At 37.2% G+C, this 27,320-nt stretch overlaps 1 protein-coding gene across 2 annotated transcripts in view; it reads right to left on the minus strand.

Moving 5' to 3' along the window:
* OXCT1 (3-oxoacid CoA-transferase 1) overlaps positions 1 to 27,320 on the minus strand; it is an 87,181-nt gene that overhangs the window by 36,670 nt on the left and 23,191 nt on the right. For both annotated transcript variants that reach the window (XM_035309174.1, XM_035309173.1), the window contains 4 exons: positions 26,194 to 26,300; positions 22,051 to 22,111; positions 3,068 to 3,175; positions 255 to 366 (listed from right to left, as the gene is read on the minus strand). In XM_035309174.1, the coding sequence (XP_035165065.1) occupies positions 255 to 366; positions 3,068 to 3,175; positions 22,051 to 22,111; positions 26,194 to 26,300 (388 nt within the window). The remainder of the gene's footprint in view (positions 1 to 254; positions 367 to 3,067; positions 3,176 to 22,050; positions 22,112 to 26,193; positions 26,301 to 27,320) is intronic.

Consider the following 27,320-nt stretch of genomic DNA (forward strand, 5'->3'; position numbering starts at 1 on the left):
GATAACTTTTAAAATAAATTCTTATGAAACATTCAACTGCCAACAAGCTCTGTAGATATGCCTGAATAAAGACTCCAGGTATCCTATGCTTTAACATCCCATCTATTCCAACAGAGTGTTATTAAAATGCAAGAATTCCAGGCTCTTGGAAAGACAAATAAAGAGCATGTTAATTAACTTTCATTAAACAAAAACAGCTGCAGCTACTAGTCTATCAAATCATCATTTTAACCTATAGCACAGGTGGAGGATACCATACATGCCATCCTCAAATTCTAAAGCAGCCCGTCTGATGATCCTCTCCCTCACATTGTCTCCTTGTTTTTGTTTGGCTTTTGAGTCTTCAGGTTTTCGGATTGATAAGCGCTGCAAAACAAAACAAAAAAACATAAGCAAAAGTTAGCATCCAGATTCTTGCTTCTCAAGACACAAAAGCTTGATTTGTGATTGCATTGAGATACTTTATCTAAGAATAATGTTATTTATCTATCTCTTACAAAGAATGATGTTTTGTCTATCTATTCAAACTTACCCAAGCCAATAGAGTCATCAGAAAGCCCCAATGATAGCTTTAGAGCAAAATGTTATTTCTTTGTCTACGTTGCCAAGTACTTTGTCTATATTGTCAAGATATGCGATATATAGATGCAACTAGTTAAGAAGAATAAGAGTGAAAGAAGGCACTAAGCATTAGTGCAACTACTAGCAAGTTTAAGGTTAATTGCCCAAAAGATATCTGAATAGCTTTTTAAAAAATAAAATTAAAAAAAAAAAAAAGCCAGCCTAAAGTTCAAATACTGCTATCTTTCTGCATTCATTCAATTCAGTGGTGCTATTCTGGATTTATATGCATAAGACAGACAATTGCCAGTCGTGTAAAGATAATGGGAGTTTCGCAAATACATTTTCTACATTTTCAGAAATAAGTCAATACAATCTTACATATATCTGTCTGAAGTTTTTTCCTGAAATTTCCTGGCCTTAAATTGATGCTTTCAAAATCACATACATGTGAAAATGCCCAGCATTCAACAATTTGGCATGATCCTTTCTGTAGGTATTTTTTTACATAAATTCTGTTCTTCATGCATGTCCCCCACGGGTGTAAGGCTGATCTGGACAACATCACATCCTATACCCACTGTGTCCTCACATTCTCTCCTCACTAGGATATAATTGACAAATCTGGCAAAATTATCATCTGTTCCTTTTCATCACCACAGGAGAATTTTTGCATCTTTTTTTCCTCTATATCGGAAGTCAGTCTCTTGGGCAGTCAGGAACAGTATTAGTCCTCTTGAAATTCCTGTCGACTTTATTTTATGACTTGACTATTTTTCCTAGAATCGCTTCACAATTGTGTGATGGATAAATTAGGAACAATCACCAATGATTTTCCTCCAGCAAACAGAAGGTTGGATAGAAAGTATGACACAGACAGAGTCCCTAACAGAGGGAACAAGCCTGAGCTCAATTAGGCAGGAACTACCACCAGTAAGAATTACAAGAGGCTTGCTGCTCTTTATTCCTGTTCCTCCCACTTAGCACTTATACTCAATGCTTTCATACAGACAGACACTTCCTAATCTCTCATCCCTAATCTTTTATGGATGAATACATAAATCTGCCATTTTCTTCCTGTACTTCTACTAAAGAGCACTGCTAGAATTACAAAGAAACACAAACGAAGCACAAACAAAATTAATCTCTGTTACAACTTTGTTGTGTAGTTTTCAATAGCATTTTTCCTTCTCGTATTTGTTTTCTTTTTTTCTTAAGCATATAGGAAAGGAGACAGTTGATTAGCTGTCCATTCTCCCTTACACAGACAAGTCAAAGAAAATCAAGCAGCTTATGTACTTTGCATAAAGGTCTCTCCTTGGAAGAGAATCACTTCTTTATCCAATGCCAAACTGTAATCAGAACAGAATTTTATTAAATACAAAATAGATTTCTCCCATGCAAGTTAAAAGGTTTTAAACTCTACAATAGTGTATCAATTCAAAAGGATGAAGCAGAGCAGTCTAACATAACACACTCAAAGAAAAATCTAAGAGAGTTTTGATACTTCTCTTTCCAGACAAATACTCAACAACATGGAACATGTTTTGCAGAATGAGCACATGCAACAACAACAAAAAAGCATGTTTTAATGTTAACCTAAACAAGCTTACTTAGAGAAAAGGTCTTGTATGACTTTGTAGGACTTTTTGACTTAAGTTTAATAATAAAAGTTTAATTATTACAACTCCTTTCTGCACCTTTTTTTTTTGTAAAATGTTTCTTTGTTGTTGTTGTTGTGTCATGTATCTCGCCCTCCACCAGCTCTTCTAATAAGATTTTGAATAATTCCCATCTTCTAGCTATGGAGACACTGGAGAAATATGTAATTTTTAATTGCACTTTAAGAGCATTGTCACGTCACCAGAATGAATGAAGGGACATAGTATGAGTGAGGCAAAGCCAAGGAAACAAAGAACAATTACATAATGGTCATTTTCTTGTAAGTTTTCAGTGTTTGAATATTATTGCTGCAATCTGTAAGAACTATTGATATCTTTTATGCAGAAATGCCACTGGCTAGAAAAGTTCCCATTTAGTGAAACGGAAAGAAAGGTTCTGGGACCTCTGCAATGCAATGTAATTCGCTATGAGGCATTGAAGGGGCTCAGACTGGCCCTAGCATGTCAAAAGCTTCCCAGTAGAAAAAAAAAAAAAAAAAAAAGTTTCTTATTGTCAAGTCTTGATGTTCCCCCCTTTTGTCTACAGACAGAGAACTGGGAGAAGGAAGGAGAATGAAGAAGGATTTTCCATCATCAAATTTTCAACTGCAATAAAGTCACCAAGGCCCACAGGCAGTTGTTCTAGCTTATTTGGGGATTCAACCCAAGAGGCTGAGGCATGAAACATGAAACTCAATTCTCAGACTCCCATCTACCTACTAAGCACCTACCTAAACTCCAGTACCTAGGTTTGACAGGTTTTCACTGCTACAACTTAGTAAGAATGCTGTAAATTCTAAAATACAACACGAGATAAGTCATGACCAAGAAGCTGAGGTACTTACTTCGATTCTCTTCTCAAACTTCTCTCCCTGTATCAGGCGATCAACATAGATCTTGGGAACGTGAATGTCTTCTGGGGCAAATGCTCCTATATCAACAATTTCTTCTACCTACAAAGAGAAAAGAGAAAATGAAAATATTTACAAACAATATTAAATTAGAGAATTCATTACCAGTTAAATTACAGTTAAATATACAGCCGATCAAACTGCTGAAGAAAACTAAGAAATAGGACAAAACAGATACTCCCTTTAAAACAGGCTATTTTTGATGCCTCTATTTCCTCTTCTTTCATACACAGCAAACAGCAGACTTCTTTCAAAGGATATTTTTATATACATATTGGAAGTGGTTGATTTTTTTTGCAGCACAATTTGTACAACCACCATGAAGAATTATACCATGTCAAGTTACATCAGCGTTGTCTGTATCCACAACCAGTTTACTTCCAACAGGAGGAAACAATAAGCTGGCAACAAAAGTCAGACTACAAAGAAGCATGGATTTAAAGGATACAATCACAGAAGCTGGCTTGAGGTTTCTCCACAGTGTACTCAAAAACAAAATTCGAAACATTCGAACTGTAATAATTAACTGCAAGAAAGATTCAAAGAGCTAGAAGTTTCTACAGTTTGTGGAACAGAGATTCAGAATGGAATGATACCAATGCACACATGGTACATTTAAAATGTGACCTAATTGGAGAAACAAACTGGGGTTTTCCTTTCCAGCTTTGTCTGAGTTCAGGGTGTTCTAACTGGAAACCCTGATACAGCCTCACACCTGCAGCACGCAGCCTGAGCTACTCCTGGTGCTTTTCCTGGAAAATCTCAGGTGCAGAGTACATCTCATCCCGTCACAAAACTCACAAGACAGACACTGCAATGGGACTCTGTCTTCATCAAACGACAGAGAAAATTTATGATGTTGAAGCAACGGATCTAAGATAACATCTGAAATAATCTGTTTGAAAGGAAATTAAATAGCTTCTAACCTGCCTTCTGTTGCCATCAGAAGCTAATTAAGCTTTCAGGAATATCTGAAAGAAGTCTAAGAATTCCAAAACAAGACCCCGGGTGTGACATATCAGTAGGGTTACATCTTTCAGCAGACATCACCAGAGAAGCAACATTAAAGAACTTAAAATTCAATTTAACATCCTACTGTTAGTGCATAATGTGATCAATAATAAAATCTATTGCACATCTGATAGACAACTACCTCCCTACTGTGCCAAGCAGTGTGGCAATAAACAAACAAAAACAAATCCACCATAAAAGCAACAGAAGGAGAAGAAAAACTAACAGACTGAAGATCTCAGGATCTGAAAAAGATGATGCCTAAAAAAAAAAAAAGAAAAAAAAAAAAAGGAGGAGACAAGGAGAGATGTGAGTGCTGTAAGGCAAAGGTTGCCAGTGACACAAAGCACAGTGCTCATGGATATCTGAATCACAAATCCAGAAAGTGCAAGGCTACAGGAATTTTTACAAAAGAAGGAGAGACAATTAAATCATTATTTTAAAAATTCAGTCCACTGTATTCAGGAAACAAATGGTGCAATTGCATCCATGCCCCCTCTAAATTGTCTCACTAAATTGAAGGTTATTACTTTACACATTCATTTTAAAGTTAATAAGGAGACCAAGTCAAACACGGGGCAATATGAAAAATCCCACAGCTCAAGACGTTCTCTAGGAGCTGGGACTACTACCATAACATGCTCAAAGGGAGGAAAATCAGGAGACTAACTTTCAAATGAAGCTATATATAAGCAGATGATCTGTTATCAGCAGAACTCCCAAATTCACCTTGCCTAATTATGTTTGTCTTCATTTATCAGGTGGAAAATTAGGCCTGGGGAATACTAATTGCTACTGATTTGAACTTCATCATAAAAAGAACTACTTTTACCTGCTTCAGTAGCTGAGGTTATAAAATCAAAATCTTTGCTGGCACAGTTCAACCAAATTCAACAGAACTATGCTGTCAGAAAACTTGACACACTGCATCCCTCCCCCTGTAGAATACACAGAATAAATAATTTATCCAACAATACCAGATTTTGTTATTAGTCACCACATTCCCTTAATTGTTTAGCATTTTATCTCTTTGGAAACAGCCATCAGCAAGATAGCCTTTCCTCACAAGAACCATCAGCATAATTATTTATTTTCTCAGTACATTATCCTAAATGAGTGTAACACTGACAAAAATGTATTTTGCCCTAGGGATTTTAATTGAGCCTAAGGATCCCTGCAGACTGGAACACCTTTGTGATCACAGGCAGCCCTCTGCTATTCTTACTGGAGTCCTGTAATTTCCATGTTCTACCATTATGTCAAATGAGCATCAAGTATAATTAAAATTAAGTATGTTTGAAATATGCATATAACAATAAAATGGATTTTTGAAAAGGGATTGTAATTTTGCATGTAATACAAGAATACAAATTTGCAAGAATACAAATCATCCACTTCTGCAAGTAAAATTAATCAGCATATTTCTTTGGAAGAGTAAGAACTCTCGTTGAGAAAGTACAAATGTGATCTGATTGCTACAACTCTCCTTCCCAACTGTGCTCACAGAGAAACTAGATGATGCTCCAGCTGAAACACTGGAGGTTGCTGGCAGCCCACCTCTACCAGTGTTGCCAGCATCGCTACCGCAGATGAAGCTAGGCCAACAAAACTGAAACGGGAAATCTGATGGCTATGGGAACCAGCAACATAACTTTCTACTAAGTACTACTGTGACCAATGCAAGACATAACCCAAGCATCTTTCTAGATAAGAATGATGATCAAAAAAAAACAAAACATATCTACAGCTGGGCATATTCAGCTCCCTTTCATACTGCATATTATTTTGTAAGTCTTTTCTGTAACACATCCATTGTCTAATCCTCAACTACCTGCAGACACATAGGAGAAAATTTACATTAAAAATTAAAAGGATATGTATGAATTTTTTAAGATACAACTTTATTCCTGTTTTACTCTCCATTTTATTTATCTTTCTGATCTTTCTCTCCTCTATTTCCCTCTGGCTTTATTTTGCCATAGAGAAGAATCCATGTAAACATCTGAAATCCACACATGACATCCTGCCCAAGAGACACAAAAGTCTGGCAAAGCTTGAAGAGGGAACTAATCAGGACAGACCACCTCTTGTACTTTTTTGAATTAGTGAATCAAATACTTTGGTGCTGTTGAGATTGTCTTGATCACAGACAGGTTCATTTTCAATCTTAATGTCAAAGTGATAGAAAGTTCACCCATCTTTGCTACACAGGTGAAGCTAAAAAGTAACTTCAAGTGACCATATGGGCTGAGTTCTCTTTTCTGGAAATGTTCTGATTCATGACTCAAACACCCCTTCATTGGTTCAATAGTTCCACAATATCAGTTTCCTTCCCTGGGGTAAATATCCTTGCAAATCTTGCTGATTGCTGACAATGGGAGCAGAATGAATAATTTCAAACATTTCTGAATACTGGTTTATCTGCAAGTACAAGCAGAACACAAAAGCTGTTCTCTGCTATGATTCACAAGAGCCTTCTGCCATTCTTTTTGGTACCAGCACTCATAGAATCAATGGTCACTTGTTTCAAAATATCACTTCCTTCTGCAATTTTCATCCACTTTCCCTTTTTAAAGAGGTTTTAATTTTGCTTACGGAAATTCAGCTAGTATTCTGAAGTTTTAACTCAGATTTTCTACAGGCTTCTGGAGAGAGAAAGGGAACCTACAAGGTTATGAACTTCCAGTGAGATAACAGACACCAGTTCTAGGACAAAAATTGGCAGGGAAGTTATAATGACACAACTTTTCACGTCAAAACAACTTGAAAGTTAAAAAACATTTACTTTGATAACTCACTTTTTAACCTGTTCTTGTTGCCTAATCAGGTGCTTTATGGTATGTGAAATGTTCTCAGCTATATCTGTTTTAAATCTCAGTTTTAATAACACTAAACTATAACCTGACATGTAAACATAATTCCTTATTACAACCCAAAAAAAAATACCAACAACAGGATAGGGGGAGACAAGGAGGATGGCTGTGGGCAAGGGGTGGGTGATTAACAAAACCTATGCACTTATTTTTAAAATGGCTTTATTAAATTCCTCTAACACTGTATTCATTATCCCGGTACCTTTCAGTTCATCAAACTAAAATAATAAAAACACCCAGCAGAACATAACTAGCAAAAACATGACAACAAACAACAAAAGAAATAAAACAAATTTACCCCCTTAGATGCTAGAGACGAGCTTATTAGAATGCTTCTTCAGTTCACTGCTGGAAGAGTCAGGATGTTGCTGCAAAATTCATTGTAACACTTATGAAATCATACAATGTTTAAAGAAAGAGCTACGAGAAAAAGTTGTGTCTGTTTGTCTACTCCAGAGAAGACTGAAGGTAGTCAGGAACTGTGATAAACCGTTCCCTGTAGCTAATACAAACAAGAAAAAAAGTCAGTCTTAATTGATTTTAATTATTTAGACTGAGTATAACAAGAAGCTTTGATATTGTAAAATGATGAAATATATACTCTGAAAATTGTTATTGGAAATTAAGAACAGACTATACAGACTTACTGGGCTAGACGGAAGAGCAAAGTAGGTTATTATTTACTCAGTTCTGCCTGAATGCAGGGAGGTGAAACAGATGTTCTGAATTCTGTTCTATCCTTTTCTGGTTCTAAGATCAGCCACACCATGAAATTTCAATTCCTCTTACGTTTCCATTGTACTGAATTAACCATTTGTCTATTTCCATCCTGAAGAAGAGACTTTTACAACTTTAAAAGTGAGCAACTACTCACTAGTCTGATAAAGGTATGTCTTGGTCATAATCAGCCAGGTTGTGTTCATGTCACACTTGGAATAAATTTCTTCATAAGTGTATCAAGACATGGGGGAACAGTAAAAATCTGTAAAGTGCAGATTTATTAGAGCACCTTTAGGCTAATGAGACTGATCTGGGTCACACTGAAGGTCCAGTTAGTCCAGTAAGCCTACTTCTTGGCAAACAACGGAAGCTTAAAAGACAGCATGATACTCCTGGCTATCTTTTGCCAGCTTTTAGTACCTACAGTTTAGGAACCTCTTCAGTCAGAGGTTGCACATAGACCACCTTGCTTCATAGCTTCTGACGGACCACGAACTTGTCTAATAGTTTCCTCAGCACCCAAGCGATATCGTATCACTGCATTTCTCAGATTTAACTAGCATGAAAAATATTTATCATTATGTCCTGTGATTTCACTGGTGATTCCTTTTCTTGCAATACAGGAATAGGAGGCAGTTGTTTTTGATTTGTCTACTCTGTACCAATGAATATTCTATTTATCTTAAATATTTTCTGGTAGTAGTAGACTTATCCACTGTGAGCATTGCAGAGAAAAACAGTGAGACATGTTGCCAGCGTTTCGTATCTGAACATTATGGAAGCAAAACTTATGTGAATCTCCTGCGTTTGCCATCATGCAGCTATAGATTCTTATAATTTAGGAGCCCCTGCTAGATTATACTCCTTTCACCTTTGTTTTCTCTGTTCTGTATCTCTTCAATTACCTCCACTTTTAGTTGCCTCTGGCTTAATCTTCCTTCTCACATTTCTCTGTATCTGCCCCCATTCCCTGCAACAGCCACTTTCCATTCCATGCACTTAACCTCTTCCTCCACGCTGTACTAGTGACAGCAAAGAAGTATACAGACTGAGTTAAATTACCTGCTCTTGGTACCCATGCATAGCTGTTCTGGGACAACACCTTGAAAGAAAAGAGGAAGCATACTTAACTATCTACAAAAGCTGTCTATCTCTGAAGTTGTGTGCTTGTATGAATGAAAGGATGTGAAAAAATAAGCTGCTGGCCTCCAAAAAAGCTTTATCACATACATAGAATTATACTTCTTCAGAAATTTAGAAATTGTTCAACTTTTCGCACTACCAGCAGTACTACACAATATTCTTAAGTTTCAAGAGGAGAGAAGATACTGAAATTTCTCAAACGAATAATAGTCAGAATATAACATCCTTAAAACAATGTATTTTGCCTCTGGACAAGTAAAACTTGCAGTTTTTTTTCCTCATGATGTTTGCAAAGTACGTAACAAAACAAAACAAAACAACAGTGTCTGCCAACTATTACTGGTTACTGAAATACTCCCTTAAATTGATGGAAATGTTTGATTGGTTGTTTGCCCCAGTACCTAAAGGGGGCCTGCAGGAAAGCTGGGGAGGGACTCTTTGTCAGGGAGTGCAGTGATAACACACAGATAATAGCTTTAAACTAAAAAAGAACATGTTTAGATGAGATATTAGGAAGAAATAGTTTACTATGAGGGAGGTGATGCACTGGAACAGGTTGCCCATAGAAGCTGTGGATGCCCCATCCCTGAAGTCTTCAAGGCCAGGCTGGATGGGGCTTGGGCAACCTGGTCTGCTGGGAGGTGTCCCTGCCCATGGCAGTGGGTTGGAACTGGGTGACCTTTAAGGTCCCTTCCAACCCAAACCATTCAGTGATTCTGTGATGATTTGCCCAAGTTTGTCTATATAACTCTGTATGCATCAACAAGAAAAAGTGATAAATGACAACAATTTTCTTGCCATCTTATATTCATTCATTTGAATTTTGGCACTATTTTTCAACTGTAAAATTCATTACCTGAATTAAAAGTATGAGGGATTGCTTTAACACCCGGCAAGCCAGAAGTCCCAGTAGTAATAACCATTCCAGCCTCCTGCAGTAAGCACACCTCAGCAGGCTTCCTAAAACCTTAAAATCTGGTTGTTTTGATATCAACATATTTTGATAGTTTGAAGTCATCAATAATGTCACAGTAATAGTGACTGGGTTTTGTGATTTGTGCTTTCTTGATGAAGTGAGTGATTTCATAGTGCTTAATACTTAATTATATCACACTGAACTGAATAACAGTAGTGACAACAGAAACTGGAACTTAATTATACTTAAATATTATTATATTTTCACCTTTTAATTATAAAATGCCCAGTTTGTATTCAGTACCTAAGTTCTTGACAATAAATGGAACATAACCATTCATATTGAATAGATATAAAATTGCTTTCTCAGCTCTGGAAAAGTTAATTTTGGAAAATAAATTTTTAGATTACATTACATAGTTTTCAAACAATTAAAATAATGAGAGAATAACTTGGGTGGTAATTTTATTTATTTATTTTTAAATCCCGCAGTCATTGAACAAATTCTTCATTTGTTAAAGGCTTGTTAATGGCAAAAGAACCTGCTTTGCCTGTACTAGGTACATCTGCTGAATGTACCTAGGTACATCTACTGACCACATCCCAAATCTTTCCATTCCTGAACAGTGTAGTGTAGCTCCTAACAGTAATAACTCTACTGGAATTATATCATTTAACATTTTTTCAAATGAAATTTACTTTGCTTTTTATATAAATTATTCCTGTATTTCACTGCTTATTATCATAGATTCAAAACTATTTGATTGATTAGAAGGTAAAAATAAGTAACAAAGTAACACACTTTTTTTTTATTATTAAAATTGTTCATACATTATCAAGAAGAATTGAAACCTAAAGAAGTTATCTTTAATCTCAACAAAAGATTGTATTTTCTTATTCATATCAGAGAAATGACAAATGAAAAGACTGAAAGAGATCTCATCTCCTACGCATTCAAAGAAATTTAACTTAAAGGTCAGGAGACAAATTTAAGCTTTACTGTCAAAGATGAATTAAGAGGAATTTAAGTAATTGTTGGAGAAAAGAGAGGAATTTAAGTAATTGAGGGGAAAAACTTTAAAAACAAACAAACAAAAAAACACAACCAAACACATTATCCTGAAATGCCACTTTATGTGAACATATTTATTAGTTATCCTCCTTAATTCAGAAGTTCATTATAGACAGTGGTAGTTCAGAAATATTTTTGAAAAATACTTTAATACTACCACTGTTTTTTTCCTCCTCAGTGAGGGATCAGTGTGATATATTTGACCTCCAAGAGTATAGCAGGGATCCAAAAAAAAAAAAAAAAAAAGAAAACCAATGCAAAATATTAAAGACCAATAAAATTCTTCTGCAGTTTTAGTGAAGAAAGTAGCCAGAGTATTTTTCAAGGAAAATACTGGAAGAAAGAAAACAAATTATGGTAGTATGTGATTAGGTTTAGACAGTTTCCACAGATTCATCAGAAACCACAGGAATTTGGGTATCAAGAGATTTTAAGTTATAACTCCTAAGAAAATTAAAACTTCTCTTACACTTAATTACTATCCTTCCTGAATGCTGCCTGTGAAGGAGAGCACTAAACATACAGGGGAATAAAGAATAGGAATAAGTGCTTCACAGAATCAAAAAATATGGAGGCTGAAACTGACATAGACATACTAAATCAATCTTTCACTTCATAAGTAGTAAAATAGTTTGGTTTTGTTTATCTTACTCTAATGAAAAATTCTGATTCTGATTTCCTTCCCTCTAACATGGATACAGCATTGTCTTTAGCACATCTGATAATGTAACTTCTAAGAAGTATTACCTCTGATCTCCTGATCACACCAAAGTTTCCATTCTATCTCTGTATTTATTGATAAGGGAGAAGAACCACTGAAGCAGATCAAGGCAATACTGATTGGCATAAAATTCCTAGTAGAACTCTTAAACAACTCTTGTAAACTGGTTTACCTTTTGCTTTCGTAACCCTCCTCTCTCCAGCAACCTCAGAGTAGAAATACATTAATTGTAGAGATCTTTGCTGTCTCTAATTAAAACAAATTATTCAAATAAAAATTAGCCATTTTTGTTCTTGTGACAGGAAGTCTAAATGTTGCCTTGAAGGGGTGGTTGAGTGGCTAACTTCATATAATTCATCTGGTTCTTCTCTTTCCCATAAACTTCCTGGCAGATGTCTAACTCAAGTATTTGTTTAGCACATATTCAACCCTGATGGAATCTGATGTCATTCATCACAAACAGCAGATCATTTCTACTTTTACTGTGGCTCAATTTACTCCCTTAAATCTGGGGTTTCTTTAAATGCCAGATTAGATCTCATTTTGAATGAATGAAGCACCTTACATCTACCATCACATTTCTGTAAGATGTAATTCCTGTAATGACAAACACATGTAAAAACTGCTTTACTCAATGTATGAATGACAGGAAAAACTGAATGCCTACATAGCCAGCTCAGGGAAATCAAGAGATGGCCCACTTCAGGGCATGGAAAGTTCTTTAGTTGCTGGTGGCAGACAAACACAAAGCACATAACCCATCCTACGTGCTTTACAGGAGGTGACCAAACATCACAGCTGTCCAGGCTAGGAAGCCTGTTTCTCAGCTGGCCTCATCTCAAGATTCTACAAAAGCTATGAGACTCTTTGGAAGACACAAATGTGAAAGAAAAAAAAAAAAAAAAAAAGGCAAACAGCAAACTATCAGAGCAAAGCCACAGGAAGAAAGTGGCTAAGAACTTGTCTAATCCACTTAAGAAAGCTAAGGTGAACCATGAGATATCAGTATACCTTCCATCAGCCTGGAATTAAAATAGCCAAAAAATATTTGCATAAAAATGCAAATGTCTAATTTGAAGGTCATATGGGAATAAAATTAGTATCTGAAAATATTTTTTATTAAAAATTTGTTTACTTAAAAACTACTAGATGTGCTTGTCCATTCATTTGCAGCTCTCGATGCTTAGTGTTTAAGAAGTTCAGCACTTTGATTCTTAAATGGATCTTAAATTTGGATTCTTAAATCCAAATTTAAAGTTGCCAATTACAATCCACGTTAAAGTAATACTGCTTTCAAAATTCAGAATATATAGATATGCATAATTAAGTCAGAGGCAGCACCTACAAATTTATCATCAGAACCAGGAGGGCAGTATTGCTCCTTAGCATACCGGCTTACACAACCCATTTGCTACTTATCTCCCTCATTTTGCTCAGGAATATATCCCAGCTCTCCTCCTTTCTTTGCCCTGCTTTTTTCAAGAAGAAGAAGAAGAATAAGAAGAAGGAGAAGAAGAAGACGAAGAAGAAAGTAATACCTTTTAGGTAAGTAATAGTAATAAAATGTTGTTTCATGCCAGTAGATATTACTCACACTGTGAACTAAGTTTCTGTATTATTAGTTTGAACTTCAAATCTTCCTTACTTTGTATACTGGGAATCTCCATCAGAAATGACAAAAAGTTATTAATAGCATAGGAAACAAATTCTAACTTTAAGAATTAAACAGAAATATAAATGAATATGAACTCTTTGAATCATCCCCAAAACTCTCTCTGTGCCATCTTTTCAGTGATATAATTATGCAAAAGGTGATTTAAAACGTAACTACACAAATCATTGATTAACATATCCTAAGCACAAAGCAGGGCATAAGAACTACCATTAATTCACTGTATATATTAATACATACAATGAAAAGGTCGGTCTATAATATTTTAAAATCCTATTCAAGTTCTCTTAACAGAAAATGAGTATGGTAAAATAAACGTACTTCAAAATGCACAGTTTTAAGGCACAGCATATTGGATTTTCTAAATATTGTTATGAGAAGAACAAACAAACAAACCACTCTGAACTTTGCTTTAGGAGCCAACAGAGGCTTTCGCAGCACAATGACTTCCTGGCAATCTGCAGTATCTACTGATCAACCACAGACTTGCATTAGACTGTTATTTTTGAATGTCATATTTGTTCTTAACATATATGGCAAGGATAAAAAAGATTTTTTTCATTAAATATTATATTCAACACGTCTACATTGAACTTCTGAAATTGAATGTGGAGAATGCTCATAATATTAATTCCAGAAAGTATCAATTTTTAAAGAAAAAAGAAAAGAGAGACAGATAAAAGAATAACAAATTCAACTCTTGCAGCACCATATTGGTATGTAGGTAAAAGTGTCTGAACAAAAGTCCGAACAATTTGATCTGCTATGAATTTTAACAGCTTAGCACTCACTACTCCAGCAATGAAGTGTCAAATCTGAACCCAAATAATTTGAAGTTATAGATTAAAAAAATAAATAAAATCACCAGTAGAAGGAACCCACAGCTAAATTAGTTTCCTCCCCTAAAAATCAGAAGCATGCAAGAAGAGCTACCTTTTGAAACCTCTTCTAGCCCCATCTATTCTAATGCTTCTCAGAACATTTCAATATGGTCTGCACAACAGCTGTAAAAATGTTTTGCTGTCCTGCTCTCTCTCAATTAATACATGCACAGACAAAAGGAAAGAATCAAAGAATAAAATCAATAAAAACAGAAGAACATTAAAATCTGGCAGTGGCCTTCCTGCCACTGCTTCCTGGCAGTGGCAAACTAAAATTACTGTGGCAGTCAATGGTATGCAACAGCTTCCATGAGTTGCTTTTCAAAAAAAAAGTAGTCTCCAGTCGTTCTCAGACTTGTTCTTTATCCTTCTGTAAATGGCACCACAATAGTGAAACTGCTTTTTAACATTACTGAAGACCAAGGCAGAAAAAGCATCAAGCCCTTCAGCTTTCATGGTACTTGTGATGGTTTCCCATTGATGGCCAACTGAACTCCAACACATGGTTGTCTCATTCCTCTTCTTCAAATGAAGAGGGGAGAGAAAATAGAATGGCAAGTGTCTCAAGGGTTGAGATAAAGACAGGTAGAACACTCAACAATTACTGTCATGGGCAAAACAAACACAACATAGGGAGAGCATAGGGAGATTAATATAATTTACTGCCTATCACTAACGATCTAGAGCAGTGAGAACTAAAAGCAAAACTAAAATCACCTTCCCCCATCCACCCTCTTCCACCTCCTCACACAGAGCAGTGCAGGAAACAGGGAATGGGGGCTGTGGTCAGTCCCTGACGCTTCATCTCCACCGCTCCCTCACGGTCACTTTGCCCCTGCTCCCCGTGGGGTCCCTCCCACGGGATGCCGTCCTTCCCGAACAGAGCCTGCGGGGGCTGCCCACAGGCAGCAGCTCTTCAAGAACTGCTCCCACACAGCTCGGTACCACGGGGTCCATCCCCCAGGAGCAAACTGCTCCAGCACGGGTCCCCCACGGGCGGCAGCTCCCCCCAGACCCCTGCTCCTGCGTGGGCTCCTCTCCACGGGCTGCAGCTCCAGCCCGAGGCCTGCTCCTGCGGGGGCTCCTCCACGGGCTGCAGCGTGGAGATCTGCTCCATGTGGGACCCAGGGGCTGCAGGGGGACAGCCTGCTCCACCAGGGGCCTCTCCACAGGCCGCAGGGGAACTGCTGCTGCCTGCCTGGAGCACCTTCTGCCCTCCTGCTGCACTCACCTCAGGGGCTGCAGGGCTGGCTCTCACCTCTCTCCCAGCTGCTGTTGTGCAAGTTGTTGTGCAAGTTGTTGTGCAAAGCAAAGGAGCTTTCTGAGTTTGCTTCTACATGCATAGTCGTTTTTGTTTGGTTTTATTTTTATAATGCTCAGCCTCAGTTATCTGACCTTTTTTTCACTTTCTGACATTTTTCTTTTCTGCATTTGAGATAGTGACGATTGTGATCAAGGTGGTACTCTACTGCTCTCCCAAAGCTTTCTCCATCCTAGAAAAGTTTATTCTCAAGACCTTAACAGTCCTTCCTTAGTTTCATTTCTTTTTAAACCAACTTCTCAGAAGCTTTCACTTACCAAATCTATGAGCTCATGAAGTCTGGCTGCCTAAAAGCCATTCCTGATATTTCGCCATTTTCCATTCTATGCTTTCTAAGGATCTCGAGCCTGCATTTCATAGTTACTATCCCACTCAAATCTTTTTTTGTTCACTCAAATTTTTCATCTCAGTTATCTTTGAGAAAAGATACTGCTATGTCTGTAGTCTATAACTGGGTTCATATTTATCTAAATCCAGATCTAGAAATATCCCTGATACAGGATTTAGCCAAAACCTAGGGATATACATCCAGCAATGCAAAGTCCCTGACTAACCCATAGATGCTTTAGATACAAATAGTTCCATACGTAAGTGTATATATTATGGAAACTAACATTCTCTTGTAATTTGTGCTAAAAGCTGCAGATATCATCGGACTAAGCAGTTCAGTACCCACCCTGTGCCAAAAAAAATACTTCTATCCTGCAGTCCCCTGGGATGCTTTCAGCAATTGTCACCACTGAGCACACACACACTCATCCCTGAGTACCTAGGTAACACTATCAAAAACGGCTATCAATCACAAATCAGTGTTGCAGCACTTGCTCAGAAGGAGGGGGTACACCTTGGTTCTGTGTCTTCCTGGACCTCAAACCCTAATTTGAAGTCTTCCAGAAAGCTGTATCAATGCAAAGCCAGTACCCATCCCAAACTGAGAACTGCTTCCTGTACCAAGGTTTGGTTTTGAGTTCCATGGCTAGGGCATCCAGGCAAGTAGAAAGATTTTCTTTTAATTTTTTTAAAGATTCTTTTTTCCCCCTTAAAACAGTACTTAGAGGTATTTCACAATAAACTGTCACTGTGTAAAAACCCTGAAGAATTCCTCAGAATGGAGCTATGCATCTGAGGAAAGTTTTGCTAGCGTTAAAAGATTTGGTAGAGTAGACATTAAAAAAAAAAGCTATTTTTTTCAGTTTCCTCAATAAAACACAATGCCATGATTTAGCACAGATAACAGGGTACAAATGGCTTATTTCAGTCTGCTTCTGTCCCTCAGTGTAGCACAGTTCATTGTACCTGAGATAATGACGCTCACTGACGTGGCTGTGTTGTTACCAGGCAACCAGAGATAAAATGCAGGGTTTAATGATTTTTATTTAATGTATTTTTATGAGAAAGTACACTCTCTTTTTTCCTCCTGTGATATTATTTGAGGTGGAAATGCTGTTTACACAGGGAGATATATTTAGCCATCCTCTTGCAGTCTGAACAAGAAAATTATTCAAACTGGATATTCAAACAGCCAGTCAATAAATATTTCTGAACACATTGACTATTACCATTCTCAAACACATACATTGTGGCAGTGGCTGAGATCTAAAACCAATTTGCCAGGGACAAGCGTTCAGGAGGTCTCACAGCAGAGAATAACAGTGGCAGCAAACAGACAGCAGCTTAGTGGTGTTGGGGCTGTTACAGATGTCCATGCACTTGTCCAGGGCACAGACAATTTAGCCTCTGCCTAAATCACCCTTCACCTCTCAGTACTGTCATGATGCCCAACCCTGGCAAAATCATCACCACAGCTGTCCGTCCTGGTGGGGCTCTGCTCTCAAGGATGCACATCATAGGGGGCAGCCGAACACCACAGCCCTTGCCCTAGCCATCTGGGCCACACATCCAGGAGGTAACGCTGTAAGTCCAAGATGCTACATATTCCATTTCCTATCACACATCTCAATTAATCTACTGGGAAGCCTGACAGCAGTGCCAGATGATGAGCTCAGCAGATAAGTTCTTCATGTAACAGATAATATCTCGAAAACATTACTGCATATGTAAGACCACACAAGCCCTCATGCTTCTCCATGTGACATCCTCTTCCTCTGCACCTTTACAAGGCTCCATGACTTGTCTGTAAATTGTGACTACTTTACAGCCAGTAAAATCCTTTTAGTCTGGCTTATTTCCTTCCCAACTGCCCTACCCTTGCTGTAGGAACACCTTCCCCATGGGATCAAGAAAGTGTTCCTAGATCCAAAAATCAACTGAAAGGCACTGGAGGGCTCAGGTCCAAACAAAGCTACAGCTCTAACTGAATGATGGATTTCTGTGAGTTATGCAGGATGAAGTGACAAGTAGATGTAACAAATAAAGAACCTTTCTGGAACTCAGCACTGTAGAAGAAATAAAAAACAACCAAACCCCTGTGTCATTTTGCTTTCACTTACAGATAAGGACAAACTAACTACAGTTTTTGATACCAGATTATTTAACATTTTTCTCTGTAAGAATTACTTATCAGAAAACAGAAATCACACAATTTAGTTCAAACTTCTTTTTGACCCTTAATATTGGTCATCTATAACTGAAAGTAGAAAATCCACTAGTCAGCACAGTTGGATGTGTCCAGATGGTTATCTGTGCTTCACCAATCATCCTCACTATCAAGTGCCTTATCAGGCTCTACCTCCTCTCACTTCAAAAGACAAAGAGATGCGTGTAATAGTTCAAAATACTTGTGTAGTTCAGTAAACACCTCTTGCATTTCATTAGAAGTTTACAACCAATATATTTCCAATTCCAGAAAGGCTACTGCATTTGGTTCAAAACAGCTACTTCCGAACATTTAACTTGTCAATATAAACAAGGCTGAGGGTCAGATACTTCAACCTGAAGTTTCTTCCAGGGGAATTTTAAAATGAATAACCTTTCAACTGTGAGCCACCAGCTAAGCGGTAACATTACAGACTTACCTTTTCCTCCTCCTTCACAAGCCACTCTACGCACAGACAGCCTTTTTTAAGCAAATTTTAAGCAAACAATAGCTATCAGTTTGTGGATTTGTGAGTGCTGTTTTTTTCATGTGTGTGGCTCTGCTCCTATTCTTCTTCTCCACAAATGCTGCCAAGTTCTCTCACCTCTGAGCTCATAAAAATTATGTCTCTCCATACTTCAGCAAAGACAGTGTAAAATGCCACACTGACTCGAAAAAGAGAGTGTTTAATACATTAAAGAAAAATGTGTTTTCAACTGTATATGCATGTCAAGCATGCATGTGGAGCTTCAGAGCTCCACAGTGTATCTTATGGAAGGATAAATAACCAATCCAATCGATTCCCAGTGTACTTCCTAGATTCCAAGTTCACAGATACCCTGAGACTGAATTTCCAGTATTTTTTATTTGCCTTGGTATGGATCTCACTAGGTCCAGTGTCATTCCATATTTTACCAATGATCAGAAACTTAAATAAATCTGGGGAAAGACTAGTGCAATAAGAAATCGTATGAATGAAGCAGCAGTACCAGACAGCTGGTAAACTGAGCATTTTCAAACTTAACATATTTCTAACACAAAGTTAGACAACTTTGGACAAGAATAGCCACCATCCTTCCAGAATGCATGCTGGAAATCACTGATTACACCTTTCTTGAAGTAAGCCAGAAAAGGATTGACAAGGTGTAAGCGACTAACTCTAAAGGAAACCCCTGTAAAATGATCAGCAAGAAATATGGGTGTGCAAACAATGAGTGCAGCAGGACTGGACGAAGCGTAACTCTACTTTTGCAGGTGACAGTAGTTGTATCAGTATTATAATGTAAAGACACTTGTGTTGGTCACATCTGTAAATTTTCAGAAAAACAGGGGCTGAAGGAGATGGAGATAAAATGCATAGGAGAGCTGAAAATGTGTTACAGTTAGAATCATTAAGACCTCAGTCTGCTTATCATATCAGCAGCACTAAGAAGTCACACTGTGGGAAGGAAATGCCAGCTTCAGAAAGGTTTCTAATCTAGCAAAAGAGAGCAAAAGCATTGGAAAGAACCTAAAGCCAGACTAATTACAGTAAGAAGACATATTTATACCAGTGAGGGTGATTAGCCACTGGAACAGGTGCAAAAACAAGGATAGGCTTTCTACCTCTTGCTTTATTCCAAACAAGGCAGGATAAATTTTCTGATGAAACCTACCTTCCAAAATTCAAGTTACACTGATTCAACATACTTACTGAACTTTTTACAAACATAATTCGATAGCCTAGTACCTGTGCTTATAACCTAATATTTAGCAAATGAAGTTCTGTTTCTAAAAAAGATTGCTTCTAAAGGACTGGGTAAAGCTAGATGTATACAAGAAAGCAGAGAAGAGAAAAAAGTAACTCACCAGAGAATCTACCAGAAATAGCAAATCCCTTTGTCTCTGTATTTACAGCATCAAACTTTAATGAATGCTGTGAAAACTAGTTTCTAGCTTACAAACTAGAAACATGGGGCAGGGATGGGGGGGGGGGGCGGGTGCATCTACTTTCTGCTAGTTACCTGCCTCAGCTTGGTACTTCTAGACAAGCAGATGTTGCCAGCATAAGTCTGGTTGCATAACAGGTACAAGGTTACAAGTTCAAACTCAGGATAAGAGTGCCAGACAGAAACTATAATCCTGCAAATCCCAAGTAATCACCAAATGACTCTGAAGACAAGTCTGACCTGTAGCTAGTGGTGACAGAAAGGAGCAGGGATGGCTTCAAATCTGTACTTGTAGGACTGTCTGCTTAAATTAAGTTAAATGGTCTGTGAGTGAAAAACAAACAGAGCTGGGAACAGATATCAGAACTCAGAAATCCCTGCTGCCAAGGAAGCATCCAAATTACTGGACTACAATTTTTTTTTTTTCTTTCTCACTCTAAGTGGGATTGAGAATTTTACCCTTCAGCCTTGAACAACAAAACTAAGGAGCCCGATGAAACCCTGCAGTTGCCTCAGTTACTTAGCAATTAGCTCTACGCAGCTGCAGGCTGACAATCCTCAGTACTGAGGATGTACTAGATGCCATATTGAGATAGTTCTTTCTGGTTCCCTGAGTTTGAACTCTCAAATCCTAACACAGCATCCTGATTTCTACTTTGGAAGAAATACTTAAAAGTTAACCCAGGCATTGCATTTGGCTTGAAATATCTATTTGTCCTAAATCTCTGCTTTTCACCCATTAATTAGTTAATAAAAAGCTAGAGTTGTAAAGTAACATTAATGTGCTATCTTGCAAAAAGCAGTTTTTAAATGGTACAGAAATTGCAACAAGACTCAAGGTGGACAAAGTTAAAGGCAGATATTCCAAAGATTAAGTGGAATTATAGCAAGAAGGATGTCACATAATTGCTGCTCCTTGACAAGAAAATTCTACCCTATCACATGTGGATAGAAGAGCAAAGAGAGAGAATGAGATGGAATGTAGGTGGAAGGCTTTGATCTACTCAAATGCTCTAAGCACCAGACTGTGAACAAAGTATGAAGGGTGAACGACTAGAATGAAAAGGAATGATGAAGGATTCTTTACTTCATTTTTAATGGAAAAATATATTAAGCCTTTCTGAAAAACCAATTGTGAAAATTCATGTACTACTGCTGAACTGTCACTAAAAGTCATTTAACAAATTATGTGTTATATTTTGCCATAGCTCTGTACCACAGAAAGAAATAACTCAACTTCCCAAATGTATTATCTAGAGATGCTTATATAACATTTTCCAGATATGTTTTTACAAAAACAAACAAACAAAAGCAGATGAACCCAGAAGAGAACAAGGCTCTTCCATTTTGAATTTACTGAAAGTGGTCTTTAAGAGTTTATTTTGATCTTACTCAAATCATATATAGCTTTTTTAGACATATTGAAAAGAACACTACCAGAGAGTGAGAAAAAGCCAACGGTCTATCTTTCAGATATTACTATGCCCTAGCAACTCTCCAGTCACCAATATATTTCCAGTATAGCCTCCTCCATATTTTCTAACATTATAGTTTTAGACAACAAGGCAAAAGGACAAAAAAGACTGGAAGAAGCTTCTAGATCATCTAGCCCATCCTCTTTCCCAAGGCATAATCACATGTTTGTATCTAATTCTTGCCTGTTATTTATATAACTTATTTTTAGAGACCTCAACTGTGATAGATCCATGATTTGCTCAATCTACATTGTTACACATTTACCCTCATTATCAGGAAGTTTTGCATAAGGTTTTACATGAATCTTCTCACATGCAGCCTAAGCCTATTGTTTCTTCTTTCATCCATATATTCTCTTATTTAATAACAGATGTAAAACCTTTCAAAGGCTGATCACAAAAAATGAAATCCTGGTCATAATCAGATGAAAAGTGATAAACTGAAGAACCATGGTAAACTGATCACTAAAACTGAACACAGTATTTGGAATAGCTAGTCAAAGAAGACAGATTAGACCACCATCCCTCATACAAAATTCAACAAGTGAGTAAAGAAAAAGAACTCTGTCCCCAGATTGGCATGAGAAACAGAGAGGTCTGTTGACCACAGGAGCTTACTACAGGAGCTTACTACATTTCAACTACCTACCTCCACCACAGTTGTCTTGGCAGCTTTGCACATTGGCTGGTTGAAATTTCTTGCAGTTTTCCTGCAAAAGAACAGAACACGAGTAAATATTAAAAGTTGTAGAAGTAAAGACATTTCAGAACTAAGCTACATCAAGTATCTCTGTAACACAAACATCACAAATCTTTCTGCCAAATAGCGAGAAGCCTAATAAAAACAAGAAGGAAGAAAAGGTACTGTGGAATTCTGTAAGATGCATATGAAATTAAATCATATTTTCCTACATCAGAAAGTATTTATTACAGGTCTTTTGACTTTTAATCAGCACATTGTCTAATTTAAATTGGGTATGCTACTGATATATTCATTTATCAGATTCAAGAGAAGCAGCAAGCTGGCCTGTGTACAAGGTGCCTTCCCACTACTTCACCGCATAAAGAATGAATTTCATCTCCATGGGAGAGTGAGCACAGGACCTAACAACCTCACAGATCCCACATATGCCTTCATAATTTAGACTAGGCAGCTATATGGACTTGGGCTAGCACTTTACACGGTAGTCAATTTAATCCAATTCTCTTGATTAAAAAAGCTGTGCCAGTTTTGACACTCACTCAATACTCTGGCATTCAACCTAAGTATTTCAACACAGTATTTCTGTTACAAGGAAAAAGAATTTCTAGGAAGTAAGGTAAGACATGGTGTGTATAACTGCACATGGATCATTCTGGACACAAGGATAAACCAGTGACCCATGTCAGTTCTTCTGTATTTTCCAGAAAACAAACAAAATTGTGAGCTATAACATTTAAGAAAAAATATACATATTTTGGTGGGGTACCACTCCAGAAAGTGTAGTTTAGTAGTTTAAAAGTAGAATTCTTTTTTGTTTTGTTTTCTTTACTTTTTTCTTCAAAATGCATGAAAATAGCGTTCCAAATAAGTCAAGACCTTTTTTCCCCCCTTCCACCCACACAAATATTTTTTCCAGACTATCCTTGTTTCCCAATGTCTTTTCCTCTTTTTTTCACCCTTTTGTCTAATGACCATACTTAGCGCTGTAACCCTAATGAACTTTGGGATGCTGCTGCCATCTCGTGGCGCTGGGAAAGGAAGAAAATGAAAACGTGCAAATGCTCATCTGCCATGCATTTAGGACCATTTATGTCTATATTTATAGACCTACAGAAAGCAAACTATAACCCGAAACATATCTTGAGCAATCCTGTCTTACTGACAATACATGGCAGCTGTGAAGCTTGTAACAGAGGCTGCAGAAGGCACGATTTGTGGCTGCATGAACACAACTGCAAGAATAGGTTTAGTTTGTGTATCAGGAAAAATGTCTTCACTGAAAGGGTTATAAGGCATTGGAACTGGTTGCCCAGGGAAGGGCTTGAGTCATTATCCCTGGACGTATTTAAAAGTCATGTAGACGTGGTGCTTAGGGCCGTGGTTTATTGGTAGACTTGGCAGTGCTAGGTTAACAGTTGAACTTGATTTTTGGAGGTCTTTTCCAACCTCAATGATTCTAATTAAAAAAAAAAAAAAAGGCCTTTGAAAGTTTAAATCCTTTTTTTAATGTTTAAATGCAGTACTAGAAGTCATCATTTAGAGAAATATACCCTTAAACTAGGTAGAGCATAAAATGAGAAGAAAATTAAAGCAGGGGAATTAAAACAGGGGAATGAATACAGATTAAAACAGGGGAATGAATACAGATGGGATAAGGAGATGTGGAAACAAAGAAGTCAGTATTTCATCCCAAGTGACTATTTTTTTTTTTTTTGCTAAAAACCTTTTCAAGACTGTACTGGTTTGTCTGCCAGTAAAATAAATCAATATAGAATTATTGTCACTTGAGGGGGAGTTACTAGAAGAAACATTTCAGTGTCAAATGAAGAAGATTAATGGGCTTGATTCTGACCCTATTTACAAAAGCTGAAAGTGTTTTTTGCTTAATAAAATTGTTTCAGTAGTAGTTGTAGTTTCTGAGATGAAAGGTATTTTCTAAAGGGTACATCAATCCAGAAGAAGAAAATTCAGGAATACTGTTCTTACTTTCCAACACAGAATAGCATTCTGTTTTTTGGAGTCTGAAAAACAAAAACTATCTAGCAAAGGCTACCGTCTCATTTTACAATAGATTTCTAGATATCTAGACTCTGCAAGCATATGGATTTCTTTGTTCCAGTGACAGATTCAGAAACTGATCCAAACATGTGGCAATGACTTTTCTCCCGCAGGTAAAAGACAGCAAACTAATTCACAGAGAACTAGAATAACCAAGTACATCCACCTAATGCAGCCGAACTGCAGGGACACCTTAGCTGTTTGATGAATTTATGTATTACAGAACCATTTCATGAGTGATGAGATGACCTGACATGGCTGCCTGTGACAGCAGGGGGCCTAACTCAGGATATCCTCTTCACTGCCCTGTTCTTTTGTCAGGAGTGTACTTTTACGGGCACAAAACCACACCTCAGACTGTAAAGTGACAGTATACTGGGCTAGACAATTCCAAAGCTGAATACCCCTAGAGAAAATGAAGTGCAGCCAAATCAGGTGGAATATTCACAGAAGCAGTGGAGCTGCCTGCTGTTGCTAACAAAGCCCCACGGAAGCTTTAAGATCCTTGCTCCAGCTAAGTAAAACCGGTACCTGCATCAGTCTAACACAGTGAAATGCTCATATATACATCCTTACAGCTAGCACAGGGACAAGGTGAGGTTATTTCATTATGTTTGAAGGAGTTTTGGATTATTTGTCTTGGTAATGATGTATCGTATTGAAGAATGAAAGAGCTGTGATGCAGAACTGTCTGCTCACCATGAAGATGCCTGGAACAAAAGTAATGACAGAATATTGTATGGAACAAACGCACTAGGGAACCTGAAGTCACATGAAGAAAACCCTGTTTTAAAGGTTGCTTCCTAAAGGAGCAGGAATTAGTGCCATTCAGGATCCCAAGAAAACAGTATAGCTTCATGCAGGAGAATAGACAAAAAATTCACACTGGCCTGCGTGGCTCTAGTAAGTCTACCTGAAGTACATCCTTTCTATTTAAAAGAAGCTCTCAGCATGACTAACAGTTTGGCAGTCACTCCACTCCTATTGGCTCAGCAGCTATCAGAGCCATAGAAAATTATCTATAAATAGTGCCACACTGTTGTGAAAGCAGTGGCAGATGCGAGTAAACGTAGAGTCTACATTTATCTAGGCATACATCGGAAAATAAAAACAATTTGCATAATAGAAGTAAGTATGGGAGTGTCACAATGATAGCGAATACACATACAGAACATGTCACAATGTCAAAAATAGTTTCCTTTCCATCCTGTTGATGGAGCCACCTATAAAGCAGCTGTACTGTTTTCCCATTTTTATCCCCATATTTTTCAGTTGCTTCGTCAACTCATTGTTCTTCTCAGTACATACAGGCAAACTACATCATTCAGGCCCTTCATACAGTAAACTGCAACTGATTGCTATAATGCTTACCTTTTCATCTGATAGCCATAAAACAAACAAATAAAAACCAGACATTAAACATAAGCAAACCTCTCCTGCTTCAGTTCAGGACAAACCAGAAGACAGATATAACAGCCCAAATAAATGTTAACACTACTGCAATGCCCAAGCTTTTCACTATAAAAGATGTTTAAATTCATGTGATGCCTATTCCTACACCACTGAGATCAAATAGACTTTAAACACACTTTTCTGCGGACAAAAATCAAGCTTTCCCATCACTGACTGGTCAAGAGACTGATTCAACTCCCTCCTATTCTGGCATATATAATTCTTGCATCAGCCTTCAGTCACACAAGAAAAAGGACCCAAACTAACACAAAAACTGACAAGAACAATGTTACTACCTTTTTCCACAGACAACACTATGACTTTGATTTCCTATACATCATTTTTAACTACCAATGTTTTATTGAACAGCTGTATTTGAATTCTCAGAAGTCTTTAGAACAAGCAGTGTTGTTTTTTTTTTAATTTCTGATGTGTAATTTGACATTAGGGAAAGGCAATATGAATTAAAATGAAATCAGTGAAACTTTATTTTGTCATCACAACACGAGACAGGATTCTCCTTCTCTTTCATTATCTAAATCATTAAAGAATATTTTCCAACTGATAAACAAGTCATACCTGAAAATGATGTTTCCTGCACGATCAGCCTTCCATGCCTTCACAAGAGCAAAGTCTCCTGTAATTGACTTCTCGAGAATAAAGTGACGACCATCAAACTCTCGCACCTACAGAGAAAGAGTGCACTATTGAGATACAGATTTCTTCAAACAATCATCTTATGTAATATTTATTTTACAAGGTTTATTTTACAGACTATTTTATTTAGTCTTCTTTTTGCACTATGTACAATTCTATCTGAAAAACTGTACGTAGCTCATGGGTGTAGCCACAGAGCTTGTAATAAATCCCAGGTTTATCCCATTGTGTGTTTAGTGAAGCATAGAGAGAACAGAACAAGATACGTATTCCTGCTGCTCCATCTACTCCATCTACTGGTATTGGACATGCTTTTTGTTGCATATCTACCAGCTAATTAAGAACCAAAGTGCTAAAGCAGAACTGTTGAAAAGGTTCCTAATGTCTGATTATCAGCAGAAAATCCAAATCTACATAAAGATAATTTGATACAAAGCACACAGTTCAGATCATCTGACAGGCTGAATTTTGTTTTGACTCCCTTTATGATCAGTATTTGTAATGATAGTGTACGTGAAGCCAGAATATTGACAAACAGATACTATTTTAGCAGCTCCATAAAAATGAAACGCATTTTTCAAGAATAGATTCAGAATTTTTTCTAACCAAGGTAAAAATTCTTCTGATTCACTGACAAGCTCACTCATAACACAATTGGGTTTGGGAAGCAAAGTGAAACATGAGTTACATTCCATGCAGAAAATTAAGTCTAAAAAGGTATTCTGGCAAACTTATCACTAGGCTCTCATAAACAGTTGCATTTTCTTTGCAGTCACAAATAAAGCTCACTACTGAACCACTTCATAGAGCAGAGGCAGAATTGAATCTTAATGGAATACTCAATATGCACAAACTCAGGATACATTTTTTTGTATCCACCAGATTATTGATGTCCAAAGTAAAAAGTGCAGGACTTTATAAGATCTTTAAAATAGTAAATCATGTTATGTCAAAATTATGCATGAAAAACTGTGTTACAATGTTCACGAGAATAGAAAAGAGGAAGGACAGAAGAAGGACAGAAGAAGGACAGAAGAAGGACAGAAGAA

This window comes from Oxyura jamaicensis, chromosome Z (genome assembly GCF_011077185.1).
Source record: "Oxyura jamaicensis isolate SHBP4307 breed ruddy duck chromosome Z, BPBGC_Ojam_1.0, whole genome shotgun sequence".
In the NCBI taxonomy this organism is placed as follows: Eukaryota; Metazoa; Chordata; class Aves; order Anseriformes; family Anatidae; genus Oxyura; species Oxyura jamaicensis.